The sequence below is a fragment of the Lampetra fluviatilis genome, chromosome 3 (genome assembly GCF_964198595.1).
Source record: "Lampetra fluviatilis chromosome 3, kcLamFluv1.1, whole genome shotgun sequence".
Lineage (NCBI taxonomy): Eukaryota > Metazoa > Chordata > Hyperoartia > Petromyzontiformes > Petromyzontidae > Lampetra > Lampetra fluviatilis.
This window is the reverse complement of record NC_136277.1, coordinates 28,214,485-28,232,843: the sequence shown is the minus strand read 5'-3', so window position 1 is coordinate 28,232,843 and position 18,359 is coordinate 28,214,485. Positions and strand designations below refer to the sequence as shown.

At 53.4% G+C, this 18,359-nt stretch overlaps 1 protein-coding gene across 1 annotated transcript; it reads left to right on the top strand.

The window, feature by feature from the left end:
- The first annotated feature begins 901 nt into the window (after positions 1-901).
- Positions 902-16,685, top strand: DCST2 (DC-STAMP domain containing 2). Its single transcript, XM_078880275.1, has 17 exons — positions 902-1,024; positions 3,522-3,677; positions 4,589-4,853; positions 5,690-5,860; positions 7,184-7,285; positions 7,575-7,772; positions 8,581-8,646; positions 9,090-9,303; positions 9,465-9,622; positions 10,736-10,900; positions 11,671-11,838; positions 12,381-12,481; positions 12,783-12,913; positions 15,081-15,208; positions 15,628-15,724; positions 16,172-16,318; positions 16,559-16,685. Exons 1-17 carry the CDS (start codon positions 902-904, stop codon positions 16,683-16,685), a joined length of 2,517 nt encoding a protein of 838 aa, XP_078736401.1.
- The last annotated feature ends 1,674 nt before the right edge of the window (positions 16,686-18,359 follow it).

Here is an 18,359-nt window from a genome sequence, read left to right as displayed (position 1 = left end):
CGTGCGGCCACTCGACTTGGGTCACCGACGTTAGCCCAGCGACGTCGTTTCAACGTTGGTCATCATCGTCATCTTCTTATTCTTCATAACCTCCACCCCTCCCTACACCACCGTCGATAACGATCACCGCAAATTCGAAGACGCCCTACAAGTCTCGAACGTCGTCGTCGTCGTTGTCCAACGAAATGTGCGTCTTGGGTCCCTCCCCAACGTGAATTGTCGTGGTTTTGTGTGTTTGTGATTGAAGCGGTTGGGCCACGTGCGTTGGGCCACGTGCGTTTGGGCCACGTGCGGTGGGCCACGTGCGGTGGGCCACGTGCGGTGGGCCACGTGAGGTGGGCCACGTGAGGTGGGCCACGTGCGTTTGGGTCACGTGAGGTGCGGACGAAGCGTCCCGAGTCAACCGACTGCCGCTGAAGCCGTTTAAAGGGTCGGGGTCGTCTGGGCGCACGGCAGGACGCAACAACGCGTTGATACTGTAGCTACAGTACTATATACTGTACATACAGTACTATATACTGTACATACAGTGTTCTATACACAGCTACACACACAGCAACACACACACAGCAACACACACAGCTACACACACAGCTACATACACACAGCTACACACACACAGCAACACCCAGCAAGCCACACACATAACAACACACACAGCAACACACACAACAACACACACAGCTACACACACACACAGCAACACACACAACAACACACACAGCTACACACACAGTAACACACACAGCAACACACACACAGCAACACACACACAGCAACACACACAGCAACACACACACAGCTACACACATACAGCAACACACAGCAAGCCACACACACAACAACACACACAGCAAGCCACACACAACACCACCACCACCGCCACACGTAGCCCACGGCCATGGCTTCGGCGGCGCTGAAGGTGGCGGGCTGCATGGAGTGTCTGTGCGGCAGGAGGGTAACCAACGTCATCCTCAGGGCCGTGGTCGAGCCAGTCGTGGACTTCTTCACCTGCGTGGCTCAGGTGAGCGCACACGCGCAGCCCTCGTCACCGCCGTCATCGCTGGTCATGATCGCTCCACTGCTGGATAGATGCCGGTGGCTCCCACCGCAACCCGCCGTCTCTCGCTCGCGAGGTCTTGCCACGTGTCCAAGGGGCGATCCCTACGAGCCGAACTTCTTTCGCGCCGTACGTAGCCAACCGTGGTCGTGGGGAGGCTGCGGTGGGGTGGTGGGGTGGTGGGGGGGGGAGGACGACACAACTCAACGCAAAAAAGCGGTTGTAGAGAAGTGAGTTTTTCACTCGAGGTCATTTTCAAGTTAATTTTATGCCAAATTTAAGTTTTCCAACGCCTCCTTTTTTATACGCGTTTTCTCCTACAACATCAGAGTGCAGTGCCACATTAAATACGCACTACAATGACAATAGTTTAAAGCGATTTGAAGCATGTTTTATTTTCAAAATAGAAATATGGTTGAGCTTTGTGACGTCATATTCGAGGGAGGTCTGACTTTTTGTGACGCCGTGTGACGAGGGGGGTGGGGTCAAAAATCGTCCAATATCGCGTGACGTCATTTATGGACGGCCCCCAAGCGTGCTATACGGAGGTGCGGGGGAAGTACAATTGAACACAAATGGCAGGTCTGAACAAAGACTTTATCGATGTAGATTTAAAAGTGCTGAGCTCCAGTGGCTTCCTAATATCGGAATGGAGAGAACGTTCCAGACGGCCACGGTGACCGTTCCATGGCTTAGCCAACAGACGCTGCTGTAGCGAGGATGAGCGGAGTTGCGTTTCTCCTCCTTGACGATACCAGCAAGGTCGTTGTGCGTCCTCTAGTATCTTGTGGGCTATTCTTGCCAGTATCAAAATTATACTTTAAAAAAATAAAAATCAGTCTGACCCTTTCCGGCAACGAGTACGTGTGTTTAATGCAGACTTGACGCCTTGCAAAAGGGTATCAATTTGGTGTTTAAACATCTTAACACCTGTTTTATTGCCAAAAGGGGCCGTCCATAAATGACGTCACGCACCTAGGGTGGGGGGGGGGGGTTCAGACATTTGTGACGATGTGTGACGAGGAGGGGGGGGGGGGGTTTGAGAAATGCGTTGCAAAAGGGTATCAATTTGATGTTTGAAACATCTTGAACAGACAGGGTCAGGGTTATTCTTATTTGTTTTGTCATTGTGTACCAGAGTAGTAGTCGTCGTCGTCCTGGATTACCACGCAGCTGTCATGCTGTGTACCCTTGTTGTCGTTATTACCCAAGGCGGCCGTTTGGTTCGAACCGGCTCTGTTTGTGTAGCTGCGCTACGGAGCCGGCGACCCAAGTTCGATTCCCGCTCACGGCCAACACCAAGTGACGATGATCTGAATCGGTGCTGGGCCTCCCCTAGGTCGACTCAGCCTCAAAATGAGTACCTGGTGCGGTGTGTAAATATCGACACTGGGGAGACAAAGGCGGCCGGGCGTGGTCGCTGGCCACCCACCCCCTCGTGTGCCACAGTGGCGGCCCTTCAAGGGTTGCTACTCGCTAACAGCACTTGCACCAACAGTCTGTTCAGGCTATACGTGGGGGGGGGGGGTTTTAACGAGTTGGCTTTCGCGACAAATAATTATGCAAACGTACACAAAACGTGCCAATTCGTTACTAGTGTTGTATTATAGAACCACGCGGAGACAGAATTTACTATGAGGGCTGTTGCCGTTTATTAAACACTTACATTCAGCACTCAAGCTCACACCAGGGGTAGGTGCTCTCTATTCTTGGTCCTTACCCTGGACCCCCGAACACCGTGTCGTCCTACCCTCGGCTATCCCTTGGGCTGTCTCGGTGCCGGGGCGGGGGCTCATCCAACACCGCCCGGAAACGAGGAGAGAAGAACCCGCTCTCTCTCTCTCAGCCGATCCTCACTGAATACTTGGAGCCCCGCTCTCGGCTATTGTCCCCTCGGCTCTCCCACTCGTCTGCCCCGGACGGGGGTTCAGCCAACACCGTCCGGCGACGAGCGTGAGAGACCTCCTGCAGCCGATCCTTGCCCCGAGCTCCCACAACGACCACGCCCTCGTCACGGGGTCCCCCTTTAAGTACCCCTTGGGCGGCTCCTCCCCCTAACTCGGCCCCGCCTTTGTTCTCGAAGGTACCCCCTTACAGCACCCGTGACATGACGTCATCCTCCGCTGTCAACTCGCTCGCACCTTCCTCTGTATGCCCTCTCGTGGTTGCTCACACTACTCCTCTAGTACAGCACCACCGGTGTGTCGGAGAGTAAAGCAAAAAACATTTACAATTCGAGTGCGACGTTTCGCCAGTAATTGCAACCAGCCTCATCAAATGTGGCTCTCCGACACACCGGTGTGCTGTACAAGCCTCGTTCATTGGCTGTGCCGGGTGGTGGCGGGTTTAACGACACATATGTACGCGATCTAACAAACACACTTCTCTCCCCCGCTATTATCGATATACGGGGGATGTTTGTCTGTTGTTTTGTGGGTGGCTCTCTGTTGGGGCCCTCAAGGTGATCCTGAGCTTCGGGCCCCTGCGCTGGGTCCGCACCCTCTGCTTCCCCCACCTGGCCGAGAACTTCACCCTCTGGGATGGCTGCCTCGACTGCTGCTGCTGCTGCTGCCGTGTGTGCGAGACGATGGACTGCGCCAGGGCCGACCGCATCAAGGTGACGGGGCTGCTGAAGCCACATGCCTCTGGGCTCAGTGCCGGATTCAGATAGTGCGGGGCCCGAGGCATATGTTGTTATATGAAGGGGCCCTGAATAAAACCAAAACACGTAAATATTAAAACACGTACATTTCTAACTCGCGCAGTAAAGTAATTGTATTTTTGCACTTGCTATACGGTCAGATAATGCGACAAATCGTGAACCTTAAACACTCAGTCGTTCATAAAAGTTGAAGGCGGTATAGTACTATAGTAATAGAGCTAGTGCAGAATCATTGAACCGGAATTGATAACTTGAACGCATTTAGCGCAGGGCCCTTGAAAGTGCGGGGCCCGTAGCGTATGTAGCTACTTGCGCTACTAGGATAATCCGGCACTGCCTAGGCTCCATCGATGTCGCGTTATATGGGCACTTTCGTGCTGCTGTTATGGCTCCATTGTGGCTCTATAGAGGGTCCATTGTGGCTCGAGGGAGGGACCATTGTGGTCCCATTGTTACACTTTGGTGGCTCCATAGTTTAGCGATGTGGTAGATTCACTGTGGTTCCATAATGGCTCCGTGATAATGCCATGATAGCTCTCTTTGGCCTCATTGTGGTGGCTGTATGATGGCTCCCTAGCGGCTCCATGGCGCTATACATGGGCCCCATTGGGGCTCTATTGAGGCTCCGCTGTGGCTCTATTGAGGCTCCGCTGTGGCTCTATTGAGGCTCCGCTGTACTATATACGGGTTTCCATGCGGCTACATGGTGATTAATATGGGCCCCATTGTGGCTCTAATGTGGTTCCACCGTGCTCTCTCCGAGCTCCACGGTGGTTACACTGCGGCTCCACTGCAGGTTCCACGTTGCTCTTTATAGGCTCCACGTTGATGAAGACTGCGCCGCTAACCCTCCTCGTTTTGCACAGAGGACCTGGCTGACAAAGAAGAAGCGCAGCGGGCGGGGGGGCATGCAGTCGCTGCTGTGGATGGTCATCCACAGCGTGTGCGCCTTCCTCCTCGGGCTCATCATCGGCGTCTTCTTCTTCTACACGATCACCTTCGACTTTGGCTACGACATCACCACGTGCACCTACGTCACCGCCGTGGTCGTCTCCTTCCTGTCGCTGGGCATGGCCTTCTCGTTAACGGTGCGCGCCGCCTTCATCCTCATGCTGCCCTACCTCTTCTCCAGTAAGTGCGCGAGCTTCGGTCGACCGATCTTCACTTCACCTGCCAATATCGCCCCCCCCTCATTAAAGTGGGCACCGGTGCACGATACGACGGAACGGGAACGGTACGGGGTGGTGCGGCGGGCGGGGGGGGCATAGAGCAACAGGAATGAAGAAACTCGTCATCCTCATGCTGCCCTACCTCTTCTCCAGTAAGTGCGCGAGCTTCGGTCGACCGATCTTCACTTCACCTGCCAATATCGCCCCCCCTCATTAAAGTGGGCACCGGTGCACGATACGACGGAACGGGAACGGTACGGGGTGGTGCGGCGGGCGGGGGGGGGGCATAGTGCAACAGGAATGAAGAAACTCGTCATCCTCATGCTGCCTTACCTCTTCTTTTTAGCGTGCTCAGTCGCAAAGGTCTTGGAGGGTTCTCTTGTGCCCCCCCCCCCCAAGCAAGACAAACTGAACACGATAAGAGCCATAGTAGTAGTAGGTTTTTACCCTTTAAACTGGTACAAAACTGACACCTTTATACAAGGCATCATGTTTGCAATAACCGCAACACAAGCAGTCAAAATGCAAACAAAAAGAAACAACTCTGATAATGGTAATGATATGCACTGTCCTTGAAGTTGATTGATCCACACCCGAGACAGCTGTCTCGGGTGTGGACCAATCAAACAATCAAACATGATGCCTTGTATAAAGGTACCAGTTTAAAGGGTAAAAACCTACTACTATATTTTGCCACTCGTAAAGGAGGTCTCATAACGATAAGAGCCGTTAAGGAGCCGTCACCACGCGCTTTAACACCTTGAACGATGTCGCACCCGTCACTCCGTGTCGTCGCAGAGGAGGGCCGAATCGCCGTCATCTCCATGGCGATGCTCACGGTGGCCAGGGGCCCCGCGCAGAACATCAAGAACAACTTCCAAGCGTTCGCCACCTCCATGGCCTGCGGGGCCGAGATGGCCACCAACCAGACCAGGGAGATGATCCGCAGGGCGGCCACACCGCTCTTGGGTGGGTGGCACCACCCCGCCGCGTCTCCCGGCCGGCGGCGCACGCGACGGCACCCGCAAGTGCTGCTAGGGACCTGCGCTGAAGCCCACGACACGCGCGCACGGGCGAATGATGAGTGACCGCCGCACGGCCGCGTGCCCAGGAGAGGGAGCTTCTCGTCCGGTTTTGAAGCTCCTGAGATCGATTCCAGAGATTGTCAGAGCCGCTCACAACACAAACACAAAGCGTCCCGCCGTGTAGCCTTTGACACAGACTGTTAGCGGGCACCAAGAAGGCCCGGTACGGCACACGAGGGGGTGGGTGGGCAGCATCACGCCCGACCGCCTTTGTCTCCCTAGGGTCGATAATTACACACCGCATCAGGTACTCATTTCGAGGCTGAGTCGACCTAGAGGAGGTCCAGGACCGGTTGAAATAATCGTCACTGGGTGTTGGTCGTGAGCGGGAATCTAACTTGGGTTGCCGGGTTCGTAGCACAGCGTAGCGCTAACCGCTACACTACCGTTCCCCGCAATCTTCACAGCAACCTGTAACACACACACACACACAACTGTAACCCACACCTCAATCTGAAACACACACACACACACCTGTATTTATGAATGTGTGTGTTTTTACGCGTGTAAGTTCGCATGCGTTTTATGCAAGATGTGCATACCCATCGTTTTGTGTGTACGTGCGCTTGTGTGTTTCTGTACACGTGCGCGCGTGCTCATGCATCCAGACCGGCGCGTGTGAGTTGCGTAGACACGTGTGCGTGCATGTTTGTGTAGTGTAGCGGTTATCGACCAGAGTTCGATTCCCGCTCACCAGTGACGATTATCTGAACCGGACCTGGGCCTCCCCTCGTGTGCCGTGGCGGCCTTCATAGGTGCTCGCTGACAGCACTTGCCCCAACATTCTGTAAGGGGGATTGTGTTGCATAGGCGTGTGTATGTGTGTGCTTTGTGTTGCACAGGCGTGTGTATGTGTGTGCTTTGTGTTGCATAGGAGGAGCAGTAGCGTCGCGGTTAGTGCGCTGCGCTACGAACCTGGAATCCCGAGTTCGATTCCCGCTCACGGCCAACAGGTCCTGGGCCTCCCCCTAGGTCGACTCAGCCTCAAATGAGTACCTGGTGCGGTGTGTAAAAACATTGCCACTAGAGAAACACAGGTGTCTGTGAGTGGTGCTGGCCACCCACCTCTTCGTGTGCCGTGCAGGCCTTAATAGGTGCTCGCTAACAGCACTTGCCCCAACAGTCTGTGGGCCTGTGTGTGTGCGTGTGTGCGTGTGTGTGCGTGTGTGTGCACAGCTCTGTGACCATTTCTCCTGTTCCCCCGCAGGGATGATCGACCAGATCGAGACGGTGTCGGGCAAACTGAAATCTCTGTCGAGCGAAGTGGGGAGAATTTTCACGGCGATCAAGGAGGGGGTCATGTTCGTCTGTGAGCGAGTGCTGCGCACACGGCCACATCGCACGCACACAGTTGTCAACCCATACGGTTTACCCGTATTCTTGTACAGTGATATTGAGTTTTCAGGTCCATACGCCGTACAGCTGTTTCAATAGGGGCAAAATCTTTTTGTCCATTTGTGTTTCTCCCTTGTGATGGGACTTTGTAGGATGAACGGGGTGACCAATAAGGTCTGAATTGGTCTGTAACAAGGTAGGCACTGATATGGCCAGACGTTTGGAAGCTTCACTCATTCTTGTGCTCCTCTCCCCTTTTGCAGGGACGTCCATCTGCAATGCCGTCGACTGGCTGATGAACGTCGGTGAAAACTGCAACAAGATCTTCGACGACCCCTACCAGAAATGCTTGGCCGGCTTGGACGACGGCTACAGGAAATGCAAGGAGGAGCTGCACTGGATCGTCAACTGGGTGTGCGGGATCGTCAACAGCGTCAAGTGGGTGTGCGAGATTGTCAAAGGTGAGCGGGGGGTATGGGGGGAGGGAGCGGAGCTCTGGTGATGGACGGCAGGTGATGGTGGCGTGCGGTTGGTGGCGACGAACCCGGCGACCCGAGTTTCATTCACGGCCAACGCCAGTGACGATTATCTGAACCCGGTCCTGGGCCCCCTCCCCCCCCCCCCCGTCTAGGTCGACTCAGCCTCAACTGAGTACCCGGTTGATTACGTAGGGTGTTGACTGTTATGTTATCCGACTCTCTGTTGTATTACATTTCTAAGTATCCTAGATTTGTGTTTCTATTTCATTTAGACCTGATGATGATTGCTTGTGTTGCAATCGAAAAGTCGTATGCTAGTATTTAATTCATTATTTTCTCTTTATACGTGACTTTACCGAAAGATCCAAAGAGTAATTCCTGCAGTCACGAAAGCTCCAAATTAAGTATGAGTACCCGGTGCGGTGTGTAAACATGGCCACTCGGGAGACTAAGGTGGCCTGGCGTGGTGTTGGCCACCCACATCCTCGTGTGCCGTTCCGGCCTTCATAGGTGCTCGCAAACAGCACTTGCCCAAACAGTCTGTTAAGGCTACACAGCGGAATCTTTGTCTTTGGTTATGGGAATGGTGGTAGTTGGTGGTTTGGAATGGTGGCGATGTTAATAGTGGTGGCGACGGCGGTGAGCAGTGGCAGCGGGCGATTGTTGATGGCGGGTGATGCTGGGTGGTGTTTCGGTGGTTGACGATTGACGCTGGTGGTGGCGAGAGTGGTGGCGATGGGGAAGTTGTTGTCTCCCTCATCTTGTCTCGTCCTCTCTCTCCGCTGCCCAGTGGGGAAGGTGTTTTGCCTCGTGCCTCAAAAAATTCAGAATTTCATCCAAGAGAAAGTGTCCGACTGTAAGTGCCATTCACGTTTTTTGCACGCACGTGCGCAGCCTCGTTCGGGGGCCAAGTTGTTAAATGTGCCGTTTAAGTTGTCATCGTTGTTTCTTTTTGTATCGTTTGTGTGTGGTAGTTTTGGCCACTTCTGCCACCTTAACACAGCCTCAGCATATTATCACAAAGCATAAAACTTCAAATCTAGATTAAAGCTTGAGTTATTGTCCTTTCTCAATCTGCTGTCGGCCCCCGGGGGGGTTTATTGACCCCGCGGCCTGCCCATCCGAGCACTATCCAGGCTCAACGCCGCTTAGCCTCCGGGATCTGACGAGATATGGCGCCATCTGGCACAACGCCGGGCGATTTGGATCGAAGGCGGTTTGCATTCAAAGTCGACGCTCCACCACATGAAGCTCTGTATGAATGACTTGCCGCTGCTTCCCGTGCCCCTCTGGGGGCAGCGATCGGGAGGAAGCTCGACGAGATGAAGAACCAGTTCGCCTTCAACTTGTCGGTGCACCACAAGTTCAGCATGGACCGCGGGGCCTCCGCGTCGGCGCCGCAGATCGCGCGCAGCATCATGGCCGAGGTGAGCCGCCGCACCGTGTACCTGGACTACGTCATCGCGCTCTTCACCGACGTCGCCTTCGTCGCCGTCGTCTACCTCTTCGCAAGGTGAGCGCCCGGGCGCTCCCCCCCCCCCCCCACCGGTTCCACCAACCACCACCACCGCCCCCCACCCCCCTCCGAAGAAAGATTTAATTCTCTGTGCCTCCTCACTCATTGGTTGAATAAGGGACGCGGAGCGACTGACTGAGTGAGCGACTGGCCGGCAGGTGCCTGTACTACCGACACAACTTCCTGTACTGCGACGACTTCGACAACGTGTACATCACGGAGCGGTTCGTGCGCGTCGACCTGATCCGCACGCGCCTCGGCCAGGAGTCGCTGCTGCCGCTGAACCGCGGGGAGGCGTCGCGCTACATCACGCCGCGTATGTGCACACACGCACAGGCACACGCACACACACACACACGCACACACACGCGCACACACACACATGCACACACACACACACATGCACACACACACACGCACACACACGCGCACACACACACACGCGCACACACGCACACACACGCACACACACACGCGCACACGCGCACATGCGCACAGGCACACACGCGCGCGTACACACACACACGTGCACAGGCACACGCACACACACGCACACACACGCGCACACACACGCGCACAGGCACACACGCACACACACACACACGTGCAGCACCACCATCGCCAGCGACGGTCGCTTGTGACCACAGCAGCAACGACCACCGCTGTGATCTCCACCCTGGCCAATGCTGCCACATTGCTTGACAACATCGTCACATCGCAATTACAACACCATCACCGTCACCGTCGCACCGCCATCGCCGGCATCGCTGACAGCGTCGACAATTTCATCGTCACACCATCACCGACCCCGTTACCACGATGTGGCGAGCGTGTCTGTGTATGTCTGGGGAGTGGTGGCGCGGTGTTTGCCGCACTGTGCTGCAAACCCAGTAGCCAGAGTTTCGATCCCCCGGCCGCGGCTGACATCAGCACCGAGCGGTATTCGAACATCATCGCTGGGAAGACGAAGGTGGCCGGGCGCGGTATGTGGTTCTGGCCAAACCTCGCCCTTGTGCGCCGTGCCGGTCTCGACAGTTGCTTGCGAACAGCATTGTGCCCCAACTCTTGGAACCTCCGAGTTCAACCAGTCTACACAACGAAGGCTCATTCCTAACAGCGTGCTTCAGCCGCACCGTACCTCACAATAATAATATCTAGGGCCTGCCTTGGCTCCTCCCACCCTCAACCAGTATATATACAAGGACTGTTTTCTTGGAATTTCTCTCACTTGATACAGCTATCGTGCTGTGACGGTTCCACCTGAAGACGGAAGCTTGTGTTGCCTCAGAAACGTCGTGATTTTTATTTTATTTTTATTTAACTTTTATAAATTTTAAATTTTACCTACGTGACTTTACCGAAAAAAACCTAAGAATATAGAGGGGGGGACCTTTGCCTCTGCGGGCTCTGCGCACGCGAATCGCCGCAGGGTCGCCGTACATGTCGCTGGAGGAGAAGGAGATCTTCGGCAGCAACTTCGTGGAGTGGCTCGGCTGCTTCTTCTACGCCGTCTTCTTCATCTGCCTCGACCACGGCGTCTACGGCATCCTGAACACCGTCGCCGAGTTCCTCTCCGTCGAGGTGTTCGCCCAGGGTGAGCCTCAGCGCTGCTCGTCACGCCGCGTCGCGCAACATCACATCACGCAGCCCGGGCGCGGCCGATCGTCGCCTGCGCGTGCTCGCACGCGGCGCTTGTGTCGATCCACCGCTGCGATGATGAGGGCACCTTCGATGGTTGAGCACGTGCGGTGCGCGAAAGAAATTCAACATACGTGTATACGCTCCGCCGCGCGTTGATGCCACGCCGTGCCATGCCACATGCCGACTCGTCGATCAAATTGAAGCCTACATTGAGGCTTCGAACTCTTTTCAGGAGGGTCCTGCATTAGGATATTTGGCCAGTAACGATTGCGTACGTACGCATGCTGAGCTTATTTCGCACCGTACGTAGCCAACCGTGCTAATCGGAGGTGCAGGGAAAGCGTTTGGCTTTGTGGGAGGAATCCAGAGCACCCGGAGAAAATGCGTACATATGTGGGGATTGCACTGAAGGCCATATTTGAGAATCCAATGCTGTATTATCACCTCCTGGCCACGACCAAAGCCCAGGCCTGCAACACCGACCATGCCCAGGCATGCCTCCCATCCGCGTACTCGTCAGGCTGAACTCTGCTTATCGTCCGATATCTTACCGTGATCGGGCACATTCACGAAGACTCGGTCGGAGACGAATCAACCGGCGTGTCAGCAATGATAACGATGAAAAGACGACTTGCGCAAAAGTCGGCTTCACCCGCGTAGCGGCTCTGTCTGCGACGTGTTTGTGTGCGTGCGTGCGTTGCGTGCGTTGCGTGCGTGGCGCAGCCCCCGTGAAGATGAAGCTGAAGGTGGAGGGCGACGGGATCATGGCCAACATCTTCAGCGTGCTGGCGGAAGCCTTCGACACGCTGCAGGATGGCCAGTTCCAGGTGATCACCAAGAAGTGCGCGCCCAGCCCCAGCTACCTCCCCGTGGCAAGAATCTTCCACATCGGTGAGAGGCTGAGGGGTGGATAGGGTATCTATGTAGAAGTTCTTTCGCATCGTAACATAGCCAACCGTACTAATCAGAGGTGAGTGGGCAGGACAACAAACTTAACACAAAAACCAGTTCTAAATAAATACGTTTTCATTATAGATTTAGAAGTGCACAACTCCAGTGGATTCCTAATATCAGAAGGTAGAGCGTTCCAGACGGTCGCAGATGATGGTAGAGAATTCCAACGTGTGGCAGTGTGGTAGCGTGCTGCGCTATGAACCCAGCAATCACACTCATGGTCAACACCAGTGACGATTATCTAAACCGGTCTTGGGCCTCCCCTCTTTTTGGTGCGACGTTACTTATTACAGACCAACCTCCTCAAATGACTACCTCGTGCGGTGTGTTAACATCGTCACTAGGGAGACAAAGTTGGCCGGGTGTGGTGCTGGTCACCCAGCTCCTTCGTGTGCCGTGCCGGCCTTCATAGCTGCTCGCTGTCAGCACTTTCCCCAACAGTCTCTTAAGGCTACACGGGGGTGTTTGTCTTTGTGTAGGCGCCATGTTTGGGCTGGCATTATTCGTGACCTTGTTCCAGGTGTACGGAATGCGCCTGCGCCGCCTCGTCTGCTCCAACTACTACCCCGTCAGGGAGCGAGTAAGTGGCCGTGCCGCGGTGCATTGTGGGTTGCCCGATTTAAGGAGTGGCACTCGGCCACAGAGAGAGAGAGAAGAGCGAGGGATTGTGCACGTCTTCACTGGCGCCGAAAAATCGGTCAACGACCTGGAAATTACGTCCGCGGGCGGCACACCTCATCAATTATACCCCTAAATGTGGCCGGTGACCATGAGTCCAGCGAGCCGGTAAAACATTCAGCGAGAACTGAATCCCTGATTACACCCGCAGTAGATCTGTACAAGTGCACGTCGCATACAGTTAGTTCCGTTGAACCCCGCAGGAACGCGTCCTGTTCCTCTACAACAAGATCTTGTGCCGCCGGCCCGGCCAGCTCAAGTCCATGTGGAGGGCAATCCGGAAGAACGCCAAGGACGGCAGTCACTCCGGCTTCCTGCTCATCCTGGCCTCACGGTTGGCATGGCGTCACCACTCTCGTGCCGCCCTCCCCCCCTCCCTCCCACCCCCCCCCCCTCCACGTATAGACATGGCTCACGGCTCCGATGTCAGAGCCGCAGCGAGCGAGTCGGAGGTAAAATTTCGATGTAAAGCTTTCGTGACTGCAGGGATTCATCTTCTTGGTTCTTTCGGTAAAGTCACGTAGGAGGGAAATAATAAAATAATAAAAATAAAACATAATAAAATTTCGATTTAAAGCTTTCGTGACTGCAGGGATTCATCTTCTTGGTTCTTTCGGTAAAGTCACGTAAGAGGGAAGTAATAAAATAATAAAAATAAAACATAATAAAATTTCGATTTAAAGCTTTCGTGACTGCAGGGATTCATCTTCTTGGTTCTTTCGGTAAAGTCACGTAGAAGGGAAGTAATAAAATAATAAAAATAAAACATGATAAAATTTCGATTTAAAGCCTTCGTGACTGGAGGGATTCATCTTCTTGGTTCTTTCGGTAAAGTCACGTAGAAGGGAAGTAATAAAATAATAAAAATAAAACATGATAAAATTTCGATTTAAAGCTTTCGTGACTGGAGGGATTCATCTTCTTGGTTCTTTCGGTAAAGTCACGTAGGAGGGAAGTAATAAAATAATAAAAATAAAACATGATAAAATTTCGATTTAAAGCTTTCGTGACTGGAGGGATTCATCTTCTTGGTTCTTTCAGTAAAGTCACGTAGGAGGGAAGTAATAAAATAATAAAAATAAAACATGATAAAATTTCGATTTAAAGCTTTCGTGACTGCAGGGATTCATCTTCTTGGTTCTTTCGGTAAAGTCACGTAGGAGGGAAGTAATAAAATAATAAAAATAAAACATGATAAAATTTCGATTTAAAGCTTTCGTGACTGCAGGGATTCATCTTCTTGGTTCTTTCGGTAAAGTCACGTAGAAGGGAAGTAATAAAATAATAAAAATAAAACATAATAAAATTTCGATTTAAAGCTTTCGTGACTGCAGGGATTCATCTTCTTGGTTCTTTCGGTAAAGTCACGTAGAAGGGAAGTAATAAAATAATAAAAATAAAACATGATAAAATTTCGATTTAAAGCTTTCGTGACTGGAGGGATTCATCTTCTTGGTTCTTTCGGTAAAGTCACGTAGAAGGGAAGTAATAAAATAATAAAAATAAAACATGATAAAATTTCGATTTAAAGCTTTCGTGACTGCAGGGATTCATCTTCTTGGTTCTTTCGGTAAAGTCACGTAGGAGGGAAGTAATAAAATAATAAAAAATAAAACATGATAAAATTTCGATTTAAAGCTTTCGTGACTGTAGGGATTCATCTTCTTGGTTCTTTCGGTAAAGTCACGTAGAAGGGAAGTAATAAAATAATAAAAATAAAACATAATAAAATTTCGATTTAAAGCTTTCGTGACTGCAGGGATTCATCTTCTTGGTTCTTTTGGTAAAGTCACGTAGAAGGGAAGTAATAAAATAATAAAAATAAAACATGATAAAATTTCGATTTAAAGCTTTCGTGACTGGAGGGATTCATCTTCTTGGTTCTTTCGGTAAAGTCACGTAGAAGGGAAGTAATAAAATAATAAAAATAAAACATGATATAATTTCGATTTAAAGCTTTCGTGACTGCAGGGATTCATCTTCTTGGTTCTTTCGGTAAAGTCACGTAGGAGGGAAGTAATAAAATAATAAAAATAAAACATAATAAAATAATTCTCACGACGTTTCGGCCACAACGCAAGCAGCCGTCCTCAGGTGAAGACCAGGTCTGTCGGGGAGACAGCGTCTGTTTCCCTTCTACGTGACTTTACCGAAAGAACCAAGAAGATGAGTCGGAGGTACTCGAGACTCCTACGACCAAATCACCCTGGGAAGCTCAGCTGAGGCTGGTGAGGACTCGGATGGGATGGACAACTCTGCGGGGCCTAGCAAGCGCTGTAGGCCGGGACCATGACGTGGCCAGTAGATGTCGGTACAGCTGTGGATTCTTGAACCCATCCGTGTGGAGCCTTGAGGTGTTGCCCCAATACCAGGACGGTTCCTGGGACGTTTGGCCAACTGCATTTAGCGAGCGTCTGGCCGCCAGATAACGAGCCGGACCGCAACGTGGCGGGAGCGCGTCGTGGGGTGGTCGTTGTCAAAAATTTGCCTTTTCTTTGCAGCTTCACGTGCTTGATGCCGATCGTCAACCTCCTGGGCATCTACGAGAAGCACTGCATGGCGTGCGCGTGCCCGGCCACCAGGCACTCCGGCTCTTCCTTCAAGTACTGCGTCGTGCCCGGATGCATGGGCAAGTCGGGGTGCGGGCAACGACCATCGGAAATCCGACGGTGCGATTGGACGCAAAAATGTGCCTCCAATCGCAGGCGTTCATTCAGGGTTCGCGCCTTCCCATTAGTGGTCCCCTGCCCATTGCTGCTCGTTTAGCTCTCAGCTCAAGAAATGTAGTATTTCACGTCGGGTTGGTGGTTAGGATGAGGCTTTAGGGCAAGGGTGTAGAGTTTGTATTTAGAAATTAGGGTTAGGGCAAGGGTGTAGAGTTAAGAATTAAGAGTTAGGAGCAGCAGTGCAAAGTCAGTTTTCATTTTCCTGCGTCTGCTGGGACAGCAGCGTTGATAACAAAGTTGGAGAATTTTTCTTTTTTAAAAGTCTCATCGCTTACCCTTCCCACTGCCACCCCACGACCCCCCCCCGCCGCCCACACATCAGGATATTACTGCTGCGGCTGCATGGAGAAGCTAAAGCAGTGCACACTGTGCATGAGCCCCGCGGACTACGGTGACCTCTCCGACCTCAGCCAAGTCATGTGAGCAGCTCTCCTTGTTAACGTGATGCGTGTGTATGTACATTGAACTTCTTTCGCACCGTACGCGCTAATCGGAGGTTAGCACGCACGGTGCCAACCGTGCGGTGGAAGGAGAATAAACTAAACACAAAAAGCGGTTCTAAAGAAATGGGTCTTCGATCTAAAACATTTCATTTGGACCGTAATCACTTAGAAGGGGTCTCGGAAGCAGTTCCGCGATATCCGCTTCTCGTGTTGCCATTCTCACGTTGGGGGGGGAGCGACCCGCCCGCTCCGCTCCCCGAGCGTTCCGGACGAACGCTCCGTCAGCGCCGACGCGGCTTCCGGCGACACGATCGGAGTAAAAACGTGAGAGAGAGAAAATGTAAAGCCGTGATTTTTTTACGACGACGGCACTCGAGCTCGCGTTCCGTGGCGCTCCGGTGGCTCCGCCGGGGCGCGCCGCAGGGACTCGAGCGACGAGGAGCTGAGCCGCAGGGTCGGCGGGTCCCTGAGGCAGCGGCGGCGGGGACGCGAGCACAAGCCGGAGCGCGCACTCCGGCGGGACGCAGAGAGGTACCCCACCCACAGCCCACTTGGCTCCCCACCCACAAAGCCACACACCCATCTACCGTGCATCTCCGTCCAGGCCCGCTTCATCCCCCACCCTCCTCATCCAGCCCCGCTCATGCCCCCCCACCTCCCCGTCTGACCCCGTCCATTTCCGCTCACCTCCCGTCCACCTCCGTCCATCCCTGCTCATCCCCCACCTCTCCATCTATCCCCCCCCCCGTCGACTCCCCATCCATCCCCACCTATCTTCCGCGCACCCCCTGTACGACGTGCGGTCTGCAGCAGCAGCAGCGGCAGCGGCGGCGAGCAGAAGCTCGACTTCTCGTACCAGTACAGGAGGCGCGGCGCGGAGGAGGTCGGGGAAGACTCGGAGGACAACGAGGATGACGGTGTCGTCGACAAGGACTAGTCGGCGTCTGACGAGGACGATGAGTTGGAGAAGGGTGACGACGATGAAAAGGAGGGGGAGGAGGATGAGGAGGATGAGGAGGATGAGAATGACGATGGTCCGTGGTGCACCATTCACAGCCATGCGGCCCCAAACCGGTGAAGGAAGAGGCCTCAGATAGAAGTTGTTTGACCATACTTCACCACGCTGGTCAGTCTGGGTTTACGACCAACACAGTGTGGGGTGGGCATGGGGGGGGGGGCTCGTCAGTGGATTGACTCGGGTGGGCCAAGGTCATCTTGCTGTGATGCAGATGTTTGTAAATCCACCCGTCCACACTGCATGCGCCTGATGTAGCGATGCACCGTGGGGGGGGGGGGGGAGTTTCAGTTGACAAGTAACATGGCCATAGGGCTACGGCACCTCGAGCTACAGCCTGCAGCAACTACAGCCTGTAGAAACTACAGCCTGTAGAAACTACAGCCTGCAGCAGCTACAGCCTGCAGCAGCTACAGTCATAACACTACAGCAGTAGCACTACAGCCGTAGCAACTACAGCCTGCAGCAACTACAGCCTGCAGCAACTACAGCCGTAGCAACTACAGCCTGCAGAAACTACAGCCTGCAGCAGCTACAGCCTGCAGCAGCTACAGTCATAACACTACAGCAGTAGCACTACAGCCGTAGCAACTACAGCCTGCAGCAACTACAGCAGTAGCAACTACAGCCTGCAGCAACCACAGCCTGCATCAACTACAGCCTGCAACACTACAGCCTGCAGCAACTACAGCAGTAGCAACTACAGCCTGCAGCAACTACAGCCTGCAGCAACTACAGCCTGCAGCAACTACAGCCTGCAGAAACTACAGCCTGCAACACTACAGCCTGCAGCAACTACAGCCTGCAGAAACTACAGCCTGCAGCACTACAGCAGTAGCACTACAGCCTGCAGCAACTACAGCAGTAGCAACTACAGCCGTAGCAACTAGAGCCTGTAGCAACTGCAGCCTGCAGCACTACAGCCTGCAGCACTACAGCCTGCAGCAACTGCAGCCTGCAGCACTACAGCCTGCAGCAACTACAGCCTGCAGCAACTACAGCCTGCAGCCACTACAGCCTGCAGCAACTACAGCCTGCAGCCACTACAGCCTGTAGCAGCTACAGCCTGCAGCAACTACAGCCTGCAGCAGCTACAGCCTGCAGCACTACAGCTGTAGCAACTGCAGCCTGCAGCACTACAGCCTGCAGCAACTACAGCCTGCAGCAACTACAGCCTGCAGAAACTACAGCCTGCAGCAACTACAGCAGTAGCACTACAGCCTGCAGCAACTACAGCCGTAGCAACTACAGCCTGCAGCCACTACAGCCGTAGCAACTACAGCCTGCAGCAACTACAGCCTGCAGCAACTACAGCAGTAGCACTACAGCCTGCAGCAACTACAGCCGTAGCAACTACAGCCTGCAGCAACTACAGCCGTAGCAACTACAGCCTGCAGCAACTACAGCCTGCTTCAACTACAGCCTGCAGCAACTACAGCCGTAGCAACTACAGCCTGCAGCAACTACAGCCGTAGCAACTACAGCCTGCAGCAACTACAGCCTGCTTCAACTACAGCCTGCAGCAACTACAGCCTGCAGCAACTACAGCCTGCAGTACTACAGCCTGCAGCAACTACAGCCTGCAGCAACTACAGC

Coding starts and splice junctions, on each gene's coding strand:
- DCST2 (XM_078880275.1), top strand. CDS start 902: ATGGCTTCGGCGGCGCTGAAGGTGGCGGGCTGCATGGAGTGTCTGTGC. Junction 3,678..4,588: donor CCAGGGCCGACCGCATCAAG/GTGACGGGGCTG, acceptor CGTTTTGCACAG/AGGACCTGGCTGACAAAGAA. Junction 9,623..10,735: donor GTCGCGCTACATCACGCCGC/GTATGTGCACAC, acceptor GAATCGCCGCAG/GGTCGCCGTACATGTCGCTG.